At 29.1% G+C, this 14,747-nt stretch overlaps 2 protein-coding genes across 6 annotated transcripts in view; one reads left to right on the top strand and one right to left on the bottom strand.

Annotated features, from left to right (window-relative positions):
- Positions 1 to 4,915, bottom strand: part of LOC108550790 (uncharacterized) — a 5,186-nt gene extending 271 nt beyond the window's left edge. Inside the window, exons 1-13 of the mRNA XM_017904651.1 lie at positions 4,874 to 4,915; positions 3,983 to 4,009; positions 3,759 to 3,882; positions 3,330 to 3,476; positions 2,691 to 2,869; positions 2,391 to 2,597; positions 2,039 to 2,260; positions 1,625 to 1,817; positions 1,337 to 1,547; positions 960 to 1,266; positions 746 to 891; positions 266 to 482; positions 2 to 40 (exon numbers count right to left, since the gene is read on the bottom strand). Of these exons, the coding sequence (XP_017760140.1) occupies positions 2 to 40; positions 266 to 482; positions 746 to 891; positions 960 to 1,266; positions 1,337 to 1,547; positions 1,625 to 1,817; positions 2,039 to 2,260; positions 2,391 to 2,597; positions 2,691 to 2,869; positions 3,330 to 3,476; positions 3,759 to 3,882; positions 3,983 to 4,009; positions 4,874 to 4,915 (2,061 nt within the window). The remainder of the gene's footprint in view (position 1; positions 41 to 265; positions 483 to 745; positions 892 to 959; positions 1,267 to 1,336; positions 1,548 to 1,624; positions 1,818 to 2,038; positions 2,261 to 2,390; positions 2,598 to 2,690; positions 2,870 to 3,329; positions 3,477 to 3,758; positions 3,883 to 3,982; positions 4,010 to 4,873) is intronic.
- A 689-nt stretch (positions 4,916 to 5,604) lies between these two features.
- sqd (RNA-binding protein squid) overlaps positions 5,605 to 14,747 on the top strand; it is a 9,823-nt gene continuing 680 nt past the window's right edge. For 2 of the 5 annotated variants that reach the window (XM_017904658.1, XM_017904660.1), the window contains exons 1-8: positions 5,605 to 5,850; positions 9,061 to 9,096; positions 9,401 to 9,441; positions 9,628 to 9,755; positions 9,937 to 10,083; positions 10,169 to 10,300; positions 10,391 to 10,658; positions 13,170 to 13,241. In XM_017904658.1, the coding sequence (XP_017760147.1) occupies positions 5,726 to 5,850; positions 9,061 to 9,096; positions 9,401 to 9,441; positions 9,628 to 9,755; positions 9,937 to 10,083; positions 10,169 to 10,300; positions 10,391 to 10,658; positions 13,170 to 13,241 (949 nt within the window). In that variant the 5' untranslated portion in view covers positions 5,605 to 5,725. The remainder of the gene's footprint in view (positions 5,851 to 9,060; positions 9,097 to 9,400; positions 9,442 to 9,627; positions 9,756 to 9,936; positions 10,084 to 10,168; positions 10,301 to 10,390; positions 10,659 to 13,169; positions 13,242 to 14,747) is intronic. The other 3 variants (XM_017904659.1, XM_017904662.1, XM_017904661.1) reach the window with 3 other exon arrangements.

Here is a 14,747-nt window from a genome sequence, read left to right as displayed (position 1 = left end):
ACTCTTTCGTAATTGTGCCAATATTTTCTTTATCATAGTCCTGTAATTTAAAAATTTCTTCGTATATTTCAAAATCAATTGATGATTGTTATAAAGAAATTACCCATATTGTAAAAATTAAACATTTAGTATAAATTTCTAATTAAGTTGTCCAGTACCAACTTTATAAACTTTTTTCAAACCGTGATATTTAATCAATTTTTAAAATAAGAAATTGTTTAATGATTTTAAGTATATAAGTATATAAAGTTTCGTAGGTACAAACTTTGAATAACTCCTCAAGATTTGGCTGCTCCAGTCTACTCAACTTGTTCATTGCCGTCATGACCATATGCCTTTCATCGAAATTTAAGAATGTTTTGGGGGAAGCTTCCGAGGGCACGTGTTGTACAGGCACTAGAAGTGGGGCTCTTTCTAAACTTCCTGTAGCAACAGCTTCTTCAATCACTTCCGCAAATTTAACGTAATCTACGTAATCGAGCCTTTAAAATGAAAGAATAGATTAAAAATTGTTAAATTCTGTTGGAAAATATTTAATATACTAAAGCAATATATAAGTCGATTTTATTAAATATTACGATTTAAATATTGAAAAGTTCATTTAAATTGAATAAAACAGAGTGATATACTGCTAATATTAAAGAATATCAAATTCATAATATATATTTTTATATACACACAATCATTATTTAATTGTATTATAAAATATACAAGAGATTTATATATGTAATGTGTACTTAAATACCTTAAAGGTGATTGGAAAACGTTCATAATAGTTTCCATTTCTGCGCAAGTCAAATTGCAACGTAGCTGATCCAGCCCTCGCAGAAACTCTGTTCTTTTTATAACATGTTCATTATGAACATCATATTGACGCATAAATTGGATAACCTTCGCATAAAAGTATGAATAAAGAATATGAAAGAAAACTGTAAAAATACTAATATACTATACTTAACCTTCATTCTTTCGCGTACGACTTTTGCTTTGATTTTAGCTAAAATTAAAACGATATTTGTTTCATGAGCTGTTGCTTCCGGTGACAGTTTTTCGGCATTGACTTTTCTTTTTTCTTTCACCATGGAATTGTACAAAGGTTCCTCGATTGGTTGAGCTTCTAATTCTTTTAAAAACCAAATATAATTGAAGCCTAAATCATTATTATACCTTTGCTCTAATGCAAACTTTTCTTCTTCGGAAAGTAATATTGCGGCAGTCGCTAAAACTTGGCGTAATTGCGAACGCGATACGTGGCTATTATTATGTCTAGAAAATAATTTAAAAAATAAACGTGTCATAATTTTGCAGAGAAAATCAATATCAAGCATATATATACCGATCGTAATTTTTAAAAAATTGTTTTATTAAAATTCTTCTTTCTTCGACTCGATGTCGAATTTTCAATAAAGTTTTCTCGCAAAGATCTCTTATATCTTTTCCTTCACACTGCCAATTGGAAGCTCCTTTCCGATTTAATTTCGCTATTTCTTTTGGCGGTGATTCAATTCTCAAATTCGGCAGCTTTTCAAGTTCCTTAGTGGTAAACACTGCAAATGAAACAGAAAATGTATAGTAAATATTAATTTTATAAAGGTCACGAACCAAAGAATTCATGAGAAAATACCTTTATCGATATCATCTTCAAATGTACGCCAACACACGCGGTCTGGATCATTTGGATCTTTATAAAGCGTAACGAGCGCGTTAATTTCCGTTTCCGCAAGATAAAGTCGTCCCAAACTTGAAATCTGAAGACCATCTAATCCTCTTTTGAAATTAGAAATCGTTGTTTTCCCAGCATTCAAAGGATCGAAATTCTGTTATTAATTATATCTGTTAATGTTTTATTTCCTACTCGATATTTATTTATGGATATTTCAACGATATATTTTTCCATATCAAAATTGTTAGTAAATTCTAAGAAATATTTAAAAAATATGAAAATTATACTACCTTATAGCACTATTATATTCGAAGAAAGAGCAAATCCATTGTAAAGTTTGAGTATTTATAATTTAGATAAAATATAGTATATGACCTTAAAAAATTCCGAAATTTGTATCCTATTTTCGAAGATATGTCTTTGAATACGTTGAATGACCTCTATCAGAGGCATTGTACTTCTTTTTTCTTCCATTACCGGATGAAACACTGTTTGCCTTCCTAACACTTTACTTGGTGTGAGTTTACCAATTTCCGGTCTTGGAAGTTTTGGTAATTCAGCCGTGATAATTCGACCAGGAAATTGATCAAGTAATTCCTTTTAAATAAGTATAATATTTTCCATAACTTTATTTAAAATTATATTTAATAATAAAATTAATGAACCAATAATGCTAAATAATAAAATAACAATAGGCGGTCATAATACATTCAAAATAAGTTATTACTCCACCAAGAGCCAGCATTTGATGTTTATCAAAGTAAGACTGAATTTCGTCAATAGCCTTCAAGAAAGCAACGTAGTTGATCGTATAAGCATCCTTTGCAAATCTTTTTACGAGCAAACAAAATTCATCAGAAGCAAGAACAATACCTAAAAATTTTAAGATTCGTCCAAAATGTGTAAAAGTTACAGTCCCGAAATTCTTTGCAACCTAAAGAACAAGAAATCGATGTTTATTATTTATTTATAAAACATAGAAATAAATCAACATTGTTTTAAGAGAAAAATTATATTTTACACACACCAATTCGTAATCCTGAAAATAAGGCCTTAACACGAGTCTTCTTTTGTTTACAAGAACAGCAATTTGAGTAAGTATAAGGCATAATCTTCGATGTTCTGATGCACTTAATCGATTTACGTGCTCTGGATCTTCCCATTCCAAACCAGTTACAAGCGGCTTATTTTTATCGAATTCAGGGGCTACAGAAAAAATAGCCATGCTTTATACAGGAGGTTTATTACTTCTTATATTAAAGTCTCGTTGAAAAATTGCAGGTAGTAACCAAAAACGAATATTTAGAAGAGGAAACGAATTTTGTCCCGATGATGAATTCACTTAACGGTACTGGGTCAGGTATGTTCGACAAGTATAAATTCCTGTCCTTTTAAACCCGCCAGTGACAATTTTTAAGATTTATTCTCTTACTAATTTGCTAGCGTATTTCAAATAGTAAATAAAATTTATAGGAGAGAGAATAAATAAATATGATTATTTATAGTATAAGTTCATAAAAATATAAGTCCAATATTTATATAAATTGTACAATTTAATATTACATTGAAATCTCTTCTAACATTCGAAAATGATTCGTAAATAATATTCGTAAGTTTGCAAAAATAATGAAATTTATTTAACATTTTATCGATAAATTAGTCATACCACTGTCATGAATTATTTCACAAAACTGCGTGTAATATACTCGACCATCTTGAACTCGAAAGTAATCGACCAAATCGCAAATTTCTTTGTCAGATAAACCAATTTGATCCTTCAGCGGGCCAACCAATACCGAAATGAATTTCGACTCTGCGTATTAACATTATATAGTTTATAATCGAGTTCATAACTCTCATTAAACTTATTGTCTCTTACATTAATGTCTGTTAAGTAGCTGCTAAAAATTAATATATACATAACAATACTGAGTAAGATCAGAGTTTAACATTACTTAAAAAATGTAATACAATTAGAAAAATATAATTAAGAATATCACAGAGTAATATAAAGTTGTATAGATTGATTATTAAAATTAATATGGAAAAATGAAAATTAAAAATTGATACGGCAATATAAGTTATTTAATTGTACCTGAGATTAAACAATTATTGTTCGGATCTAACGGTTTGTAATAATCCCATAAGTTAAAACCCACTCGAAATATTGCCGCTCGTATTTTATTGCAAGTGCGCCAAACATCTTGTAACCTCAAAATCTATGGTCAAAACATTTGTTAAACGTGAAAAGCCATTCAAAATAGACGTATTTTCCCTCTACATCTTATTTTAAAAATGTAACAGAAAGCACAGCTTTACCTTCTGCTTCTCAGGCATTTGGACTAACTAAAGGACAAATTGTTAGTTATTACAAAAATTTTACTTTGTAAATACATATAAATTTTGCAAACCGTAAATCGTACTTCCGTTAATAAACAAAGAACAATCGTTGACGTTGTTAGAAATATAAAATATTCATTTTGTTAAACGAAAAAAAATTAAACTAATGAATTATTTATGTTTAAGAGCTAAAATGATAATTATGCAAGAAACAAACTTTTTAAATAATAATCTGAAACACCAATTAAATTCGACAGAAATGAATGTTAAATAAATATTAAATAATTGATAATAATGTTTAAATGTGATTGTTACAAAAAAAAAAAAAAAAAAAAAAAAAAAAAAAAAAAAAAAAAAAAAAAAAAAAAAATAAAAAAAAAAAAAAAAAAAAAAAAAAAAAAAAAAAAAAAAAAAAAAAAAAAAAAAACAACAAATAAATAGTAGAATAGAAATAATTTGATATATATAAAGAATTTTTTAATTAAAATTCAAATATTTTATTGTCATGAACATATACCTATTCATATATATTTTTTGTGTACGTGAGTATGTACACATGTATGTAAAATAATTTTTAGAACATTGAGCGTCCGAAACACAGCGACATCTAAATCGATACTAGTGCCACCTACTAGCGTCTACAATGAGAACGCTGAATCAACGGCAAACATTTCCCGCTTTTATTGGACATCAACATGAAAATGAAATTCTCTTTTTTATTTAAGTACTGAAATAATCAATTGTAATTAAATGGTAAAATTAAAAATATAGTAATATAAAATAATGAAATATTTCTATCAAAACTAATTTAGAAACAATATTTTATTGATTTCTTAGAAATTACACGCATAGAATTCTGGGAAATGATACCGAATAGAGCCGGATCTTCACCGAATTCTTATTGGCTGACATATATTACTCAGCATTTGCCACGAATCTTATTGGCTCTTCGTTTTCGCTCCATTCCCCACGCAAGGCTAAAATTTTCATATGCATGCCATTATATTCACTATTGCCCCTTAGCATCACTGAAATACTCGGCAACATCGATTGGTGTAATAGGGGCGTAACAATACTGAAACATTGACAATTCATTGCATTTTTAAAAGTAAATAACTTTTCATGATTTGAGACTCAAAACAAAACACTTTTTTATCTCATAATTAGAGTAATATTAAATTATATTAATGTAAGCAATATATAGAGTGAATTAGTTTAAAAAGTTTATATAATGTTAATAACATTATTTTTTACAATATTATCCATTGCTTATAATTTTTCAAATTTTATTTGATATTTTATTCTATCAACATTCAAGAAACTAAACATTAAAGATTAACTATCAATAAACAAAGCTATGAAAAAAATTGGACCTTTTTTCCTTACTAATTTATAAACCATATTATAAGTAATGAAAATATTTTTGGAAATTATAAACCAACCTGGGATTAAGTGTTAAAGTTACGGTACTGCATGATGAAATCTGATTGGTTCAGAGACCTATTAGGGGGGAAGTAAAAGAGATTCCATGATGCTTTGCGCGGAATCTCCTGAGTCAAACGGAGCGCAAGTCGTACCTCTCCCTTCTCCATTCGGCGGCCGATCAGTACGGACGTGAGAGTGTGTTAGCTCGTGTAGTGTATTTAATTATTCGTTAAAACGCGATTTATAATTGTGTTTTAAGTGTTTCATTAAAATAATAAAAACAAAATATAATAAATTATGGCCGATCAGGAGAACAAGGACTTCAGCGAAGATATTGCCGATCAAAACTTCGAGCAGAACGGCGAAGCAGAGAACGGCGGCGGGGACGCCGCAGAAAATGGCCAAGAATCGCAGGAGGACAGGTAACCCTTTTCGACCTAAATCTCAGTCTTGCATTTAAATCAAACATCGTTTCACGAAACTATCGATTTTGATTCACTTGGTACTTTGAACGCGCGGGAATAAATAGTAAAGCTTCCAAACGAGAGTTGCTTTGTGCGATACGATTGTCGCGATGACAAAATGGCGGATGCGCGAGGTCCCGAAAATCGTAATCCGTTCCCATCTATTCTAAAGCGAGCGTTCCTAGTATTGCAGTTGACTTCTTTTGCATTGCTGCAGTATAAAGAAATCCTAGGTATCAATCATTTTTTCTAAAACAAATAAATAACAAAAGGAAGTGAGTTGGCCGCAAGTTCAGAAAGGGCGCGCCCACGCATTGTTGTAAAGTTAATAAGAGAAAAGTAGATTTTTATAAAGAATTAAGGAATTTTATGATTTAATGCGCTTTGCTTGGGCTCGTTTCTTAAATTTTTTGTTACTATTACATCGTATCACGTCCTCGTGTTTTTCACACACAACACACATTTATGCGTCAAACCAGAACATTAAATAATATATTACGTAAATATAATGAGTATGTAGATTATTCAGGGAGGGTAATGCGAAATAATCTTTGATTATTCAGTATTGTCGTGATATTTATTAGAAATGTTAATAGATTGTAAGGATTTTTGGTGGCTGGTGGCACAGCACCTTGCCTCTCCCCTTTTTCAGCGTAACGAGATCTCAAGCTGGACGATTTACCCATCGACGAGTTTAGATGTCAATGTTGATGTACGGACACAGTCTATGTAAATATTTTGTAATATCGCATTATACGTTCGTTCTCATTCTCTTTCCATTATCACAGCATTTTTGGTTCTATACCTAAGAGATTCGACTTTTTTTTCTTTGTATCCCTACAGCTTTGGATTGTCACAAACTCTTACATAGTTTGGGGTATGTTTTTGCAATATGGGTAAGCTACTTTAGATTGTAACTTGTAGAACTACTTAAATTGATACAGGGAAAGAAGATGTAACCTTCAAATTTAGTAAAGTGTACGTGATCCTTCATTTCATATATTATGAAAATTTATATAAATGGTATATATAAAACAAAATTATTTTTATATATTATTATTACATATAAGATAATAAGAATTTGGAGGTATGCCTCCTCTCACCCATTACAAAAATATAAGTGCGTGTTAAAGGACGTGATTTCTATGCATGAAGTAACAAAAATAAATAACTGAAAGCTGGCATTCTCTTGTCTATTATATCAATTTAATATACAAGTAAAGAGAAACAAAAATAAGTATTGCATGTTTTTATTGGAAAATTATGATAAGGTAACTATATACATATAAGAATAATAAGTATTATAACTTTATATGTGCTGTTGTTGCGAGGTATACGTTTATCTGTTTAAAATTTTGTAATTTTGTGTAAACTCCTTATTTCTGCTCTCCTTCCTAGTTAATTCTATTCTAGTTTTGTAATTGATAAAGAGAAGTTGTGATTTCATCAATGATAAAAATTTCTACACATTACGCAAATAATAATTGTAATATTTTTATAGAGCATAAACTTTGAAATGCATTTTTGGCCAGCTGAGTCTTCCTCATTGATTCATTGCAGCAGAATTCTGGTTAGTCAATTCTTCATGATTGACAATATGTACGCTTTCCTGGGATCTGTGAACTGAACCGTGAAGCCTTATGATTGACTTCTGAGTCTGAATTATTGTGAGAAGTCTACATCAAGTTCAAATCCGTCATGTTTCGTCACAACACAAGCACTGGAAGTCGAGTCAATTACGTCAGATCAATAAGTCTCGCACAGACACACACTTGCCTGCTGGGTCACGCGTAGAGTAATTTCTGATCAGATGTCAATGCTGTTTGGGCGTGATCAAAGCACAGAGTCACTAGGGCCAATGCGAAAACCTCCGATAGGTCGGAATGCCATTAACCCAGTTTATGTGGCTTGATCTGCAGGTGGCAAACGACCCAGTGCGATTATGGCGGGCGGCTCGCAACCGGCTAACCGTGACCCGACCAACAACTGATTACCGGCGAGTGACTGGTGCCTACGGTATTTATCACCAGCCCTAGATGATATATGAAAAGATCAATCTAAGTACAGACAACTATCATCACACTGCCAGAAAAGTGAAAAATATTGCAGCTTGTTATATTTGTATATGAAAAGGCTGAAAAGCATATCAGGACTTGAAATATAATATTTTGCTGATGAATAAACAAAAAGAGAGAAATACTATACATATATAAATATACTATAAATAAACAAACTATCATGTGCATATAGATATTTAAAAAGTATCAAGAAGTGACCATCATTAACTTGTAATGTGGAAACAATTTTTTTAGCTTTTTAATAGAGTTGCAGTCTATCTACCATATGTCATTTCTTTGGGCCAATCAGCAGTCAGAGTTCAACTTGGAAAAGTTAAATCTTATTTCCTTTAGGAGCAGCTGTATGTCAACTGGAGTTATAACTATTGTTCGGGTTCACATGAACATCGTGAAAAGTACTTTGCTCTCTCAATGCGTTAATTTTTACATATCTACTTTTTTCCAAGTTTTTTCCTTTAATTTTTGTTGATGAATACATTTATCTGAAGTTCAAATCAAGGTCTATGTGGTGTGCAAAGCAGTCTTCTCATGGTTATTTCACATAATCTTATATTTCTTATTAAGGACAAACATAATTTTCGTATGATAAGATTGTATCAGTGAGTTCATTTATTCTAGGTATTCTTATGTTCTTATTAATACAGTAACTATCAAATTAAGATAATTTTATTCTCGTAAAGTTATTTATTCCAAATTTTAAAGTAGACATTAATGTAGGTCACTTAATCAATTATAGATTACATTTATATATGAGTATATATTTATATTTATATATATAAGAAGCATTAATAAATTACGTACATTACCTGTTGAATAAAATTCCTTACCAAAATGTCTTTAAAAGTTCATCCAGTGCCCTTTTTCCAAATGATATACTACTGATCTATTGCATCTCTTATATATTGTCAATACTAAATTTTAATATTTTAACTTTTATTCTAATTTTTCCAGGGGTCAAATCAAACTCCTTTTTCAATTATAAATGGAAATAATTTGTAACAAAACTTAAATTTTTGCTTCAACCTTAGTCCTTAAAATTAATATAAATTTTAAAGATCATTATATTAAAATACATTACATTACTTTGCAGGTCAACCAGTGGTAATCAGGATTCTTTAAATGATAGGTACATTCTATTTTCATTATTATTAATTTAGTTTTGAATACATACATGGCAATAATTATTAAAAAAGACTTCAATGTTGTGATACTTTGAAAATTACAAATACATTTTACATTAGTTACAAATTAAAATGTAAACTTTTCTTATTTAATTACTAATAAATACAATTTACAATTTTGTTAAATGTCATTACATAAATTAAATATAATAATTAAATTTTTCAAAATTATATATTTTATTTAATCCAATTTTCATAATAAAATTCTATCAAAATTGTTCACCTTAAATCAAGTATTATTTTTTACAGGAAATTATTTGTGGGTGGATTAAGCTGGGAAACTACAGATAGTGAGTATTTTTTTCCCATTTAAGAATTTCATAATTTTCCTTACAAAGAATGATGTACATTTACTTAGGACACCTTCGGATGACATAGGTCATATGAGATTAAATTTAGAACTGAGATTAAATTAATAACATAAATAATTGAAAGCCTTAATTTCCAAACTGTTTAATAAGCACGTTAATTTTCAGAGGAATTAAGGGATCATTTTGGTACATACGGAGATATTGAAAGCATCAATGTCAAAACAGATCCTAATACCGGGCGGTCGCGGGGATTTGCGTTCATTGTTTTTGCGAAAGCTGAGTCGTTAGATAAGGTAAAATTAGTGACATAAATTATATGCTAAAGCAAGCAAATACTATTATTTGGTATGATGATAATCATCCAGTTCTGCTACTGAATCTGTTTGATGATTTCTACTTCTGAAGAAAAATGATTGGAATCAATCCTTAAAATAGTAAATAATTAGAATTTTATAAAAGTTCTTTATATTTTAGATAATGGCAGCTGGCGACCATATAATTAATAATAAGAAGGTTGATCCTAAGAAAGCAAAGGCTAGACATGGCAAGATCTTTGTTGGTGGTCTTTCAACAGAATTATCAGATGATGATATCAAAAATTTCTTCTCTCAATTTGGAACAGTAAGCATTCTAATTTTTTTTGTTGCATACTTTACAAATATGCATAATTTGAAAAATATGTAACTAAATTAATTGTTTATTGTAGATAGTTGATGTAGAAATGCCATTTGACAAGACAAAGAACCAGAGAAAAGGGTTCTGCTTTATTACTTTTGAATCTGAACAAGTAGTAAACGAATTATTGAAGACTCCTAAACAGACAATCAATGGCAAAGAGGTAGGTTCAACATCAATAAATAAAATATTTCATTTTAAAAAGAACTAGGTCTATAGGCGTGATATTGATGTGTTTGAATACATTAAATAGGTCGATGTGAAGAAAGCAACGCCTAAACCAGATGGGATGGGAGGCATGCGTGGCGGTGCTGGTGGTCGAGGCGGCCGCGGCGGAAGGGGAGGTAGAGGACGTGGTTTCGGTGGTCAAGGTGGCTGGGGCCAAGGAGGATATGGAGGTGGATATGGCGGCGGTTACGGACAAGGCGGTTATGGCGGTGGCTATGATGGATACGGAGGAGGCTACGATTATTACGGCGGTGGGTACGGCGGCTATGGTGGTTACGACTACAGTGGATACGGTAATTTTATTGATTATTACTAAAAGAACTTACACACGCTTATCGCTGTGTAGGATTATATTGAAGAATTTAATTTCTCTTTTTTACAATAATCAATAGCAGATAATTGTCTGCTGCTACCGTCCCAATGCATTTGGCAGATAAACGTAATTTAATTATTACAAATGTCATGTTTACTCCATTATATTTAATTCATTGCATAAAGTTTTTTACTGATTAACATAAATATTTAATATAAAATATTACTGTCTAGAATTCTTGACTAAGAATTGAAAGATTACACATAGAATTGAAAAAATATTAAGATATAATTTGATTTAGATTCACTTAAACTTCATATAGAGACAATACTTCAATCTTTTTGGAACAAGTACATAAATACTACTTCATAATATTAATAAATATCAGTTCAAATAAAGTAATAAATTTTAAATAAAAAAAAATAATTATATTCAATTATATTTGAAGTAAATGGTTTTAGCCATATGCATATGGGACGAATTTTAAAAATAACAATCAGATTTCGAAAATGGTTTTCAAAATTACCTGACACGAAGTTTTAATTACCCATACCTCCTATAAAATTTTTCTTTAAGTAAAATTTTATAGAAAATTTTTATTTATATTACATAAATTTAAATTGTTTGCCTCGGTATAGTATAATACTAACTTATTATTATAAATTATGTTAAATGATACAAAATTGATATGATATATTATACTTACGACTAATACTGCAAATTGAGTGCTGGTTTGCAGGCAGATCAGCAGTATATTTATTTTTGAAATTGTTAAATTTGTTTTTATCTAGTATTCCATGGTTAATTATAAATATAATTGAAAATGTTCTATGAATGTTAATTATAAATTGAGATTGAACATTGTTTATAAATAATGTTTATAAATTAACATAAAATATGAAACTAATGAAGTAAACCAGCAGCTCAGATATGTAGGAAGTACATTCGGATTATGTTTTTTTTTGATTTTAAATGTATTACATATTTTTACCTTTTTTCTCTCTTTTATAAATAAAAGATGGAGATTACATATGCTGTAATAAAAAAAAACATTATCCGAAAAGTAAATCCCTACTTCCAGAGGGTTGGCTGTTTTTGAGCTGTGATCAACTAACTTATTGATTCTAACGACTTCCTAAGTTAAATTTTTTGATGCCTTATTAATATTTAACTTGTTATACATATATATACACACATACATATGAACGACATTAAATTCAAAAAATCAGCATATCATATAATATGTAACAGTGAATGTGTGAAGGTAGATAAAAAATTAATATAGTTCAATTTGTCACATTCAGATATATTTAATTATTAAATGGGATACTACCATTTCTTTCAATTACTTTTAATAATTTTATTAATGCTAATATAATACAAACAGATTGTTCCACTAAAATTGAGGCTATACATAAAAGTATTAATTTCATACGTTCACTGATTGATGTCAGTGAATCCATGGTACAAGTAAATTCTTTTACATCTTTTATCTTTATTCTAAGTTCTGCCGACTCGCTGACCTCAAGCACACGCAGTCACTGTAACATAATTATATGTGAATCTAAAATGTGTGGAAAACATTAAAGCAAAACTATACAGGACAATGTCGTATGATATGGTATATTAAACCTCCAATTCCTGCTTTCAAGTCCTGTCACGTTTCCTAATATGCATGCTTTCACATACTTCCACGTTTCACATAACCACTTCATTCATAAAAAAAACTAATACACTCCTCAACAATAATGAGTTACCAATACTTGCAGTAATTGTGTTTGATTTATTTTGTTAATTGTGTTTTATTGTTTTTAGCATGATTTTTTTACTTATTTTTAAAAGGATACGAACAAAATCATTTTAAATGAAATATTTTTTATACTATAAACTAGTTGCAAAATTATTTCTTGTTGCGTATACTAAATAAAAATTAATTTTAAAAAACACAATAGCAAGTTTAAATCGAGTTTACATTTATCTATTTGCGTGTTCGACCCTGCACACACTTTTTTCCTGGGACTGTGGCAAATAATTATGAATTATTACACTAAACTTTTTCATCGTTAATTTAAAAAAAGTTTAAGTGCATGCCACTTTATGTTGGCGGTATAATAAAATCAATTGTAGTATTTTTCGATACATAAGTTTATGAACAGCCTCTGCACTTGTGTTATATATTAAATGTGCAAACAATGAACCCTTTGGAAGATAAGTTTATCTCTTAATATTATTAGATACTGTTTTAAAGAAATTCATATAATATGCAGATTTAATATAATATTTTGAACTATATATTTTCAAGAAATATTTAATGTTAAAGTTTAAACTTAATAAGATTTTTTTTATATAATCGTATTAAACATATGTTTGTGTACCAGCGATTTAATTTTTATTGTTATCATAGATATATTATAATATAAAAACATAGTTGCCGGTCCATGTTAATACTGACCCCATTTGTCTCTTATACCGTGTGTTCCATGAAACGCAGACGGCTATGGCTATGGCGGTGGTAGTTACGATGGTGGCTACAGTGGTGGGCGCGGTGGTGCACGCGGTAAAGGTACGCATTAGCGTTCCTTCTCTATTGTTTTGTATTTCCCTGAACGTGTCTTACTTTATTAGCAGATGCCCAATTTCTAAATTCACATTCACTTCATCAATTATTTTTCATCGGCCATTACTTTGTCTCCTATTTTTGTTTGTTCATCCTTCATCATCATTTCCCCTTATTTTCTCTAAGTATGTGTGTACATGTACGTGTGAGCATATGGAATTGATATTTGATTACCTTTATAGTTACAATACTAATAAGAATAATGAATTTTCAGCGGTTACGGATATGTATTATTAAGTACATAGATACTCGTTTTTGTCTAATTTGTACGTAAATGCTCCACTTTCGTTACATACTTTTAGTATAGAACTTTTTTTTAAATCTATTATTTCATAATTTATGGAGTATATCTACTTGCTCTACTTTTTTTAACCATTTTTTGAAGACTATATAAAACAAATATTAATCGACAATTTATTTAATGTCCTATTTTCTTTCATATACATTTTCTTAATAGTATCTCATAATCGTTTAACAATAGTTCGAATCACAAATTTGTTAAATAAGTAAAAAATGTTAATATATATTAAAATACTTAAAGAATTCTTAATTTATATTAACAAATGAAATTAAAAGTACTGATATTATAGTTTTAGAAAGAAGGAAAATGGTTTGTGAATAATGTATTAATATATACATTGTTCATAATTTATTTTACTTAACGTGATTGATATATGCTAGTCTGTTGTTTAACAAAAAAAAGTATTTTGCACTTCAGTTTTAATTTTCATACATAGATACCTAAATGTTTTAATATCATTTCTGATTGAACTACAATTTTTAGTTCAAAAAAATTATAATCATATTTTTATATTAAGATAATTTTATAATTTTTATGTAAGCATGTTTGTTTGTTTGTTACAAAATTTTATACGTGCAATATGGTGTATATCAAAGTAAAGAATAATGAATAATTGAAATTATTTTTCATGCTGGTACTAAACCCACATTTCATCTTTATTTCATTTTTCATATCCTTAACCTTAAACATTTCTGGTTATTTAGTAAAAATAGCTTGAATTATTATGAAATTATTTATATATCAAATTATATTTTGGTAATAGTATATAAGAACTATTAATATAAGTTTAAAATAAAGCTTTAGTAAAATAATTGTAAATTATTTAAGTAATTTGAAATTTTTTTAAATATGTACACAGTACAACAATATGGAGATTTCAGTATTTCAGCATATGCAGATCCCAGAAATGTGTAAGGAGAAAAGGAGAGTATGAATCAGAACGCAGCCTTGCAGCTTACTACCTTAGCCTGTAGCCTCTATGTAGATTCTTCGTAGTTTTATATCCATTACGTTAGTCTGTATCTTTATCTATATATTGTTTCGTACTTTATTCTGTTATTAATAGAAGTGTGCGTGCGGTAATTTCTATAAGTAAATCGTTTTGTGATTAGTCTTTTTCTAATTTCTTCACAAAAAAAAAAAAAAAAAAA

This window comes from Eufriesea mexicana, unplaced genomic scaffold, assembly GCF_001483705.2.
Source record: "Eufriesea mexicana isolate 0111107269 unplaced genomic scaffold, ASM148370v2 scaffold2983, whole genome shotgun sequence".
Lineage (NCBI taxonomy): Eukaryota > Metazoa > Arthropoda > Insecta > Hymenoptera > Apidae > Eufriesea > Eufriesea mexicana.
This window is presented reverse-complemented; position numbering and strand designations above follow the sequence as displayed.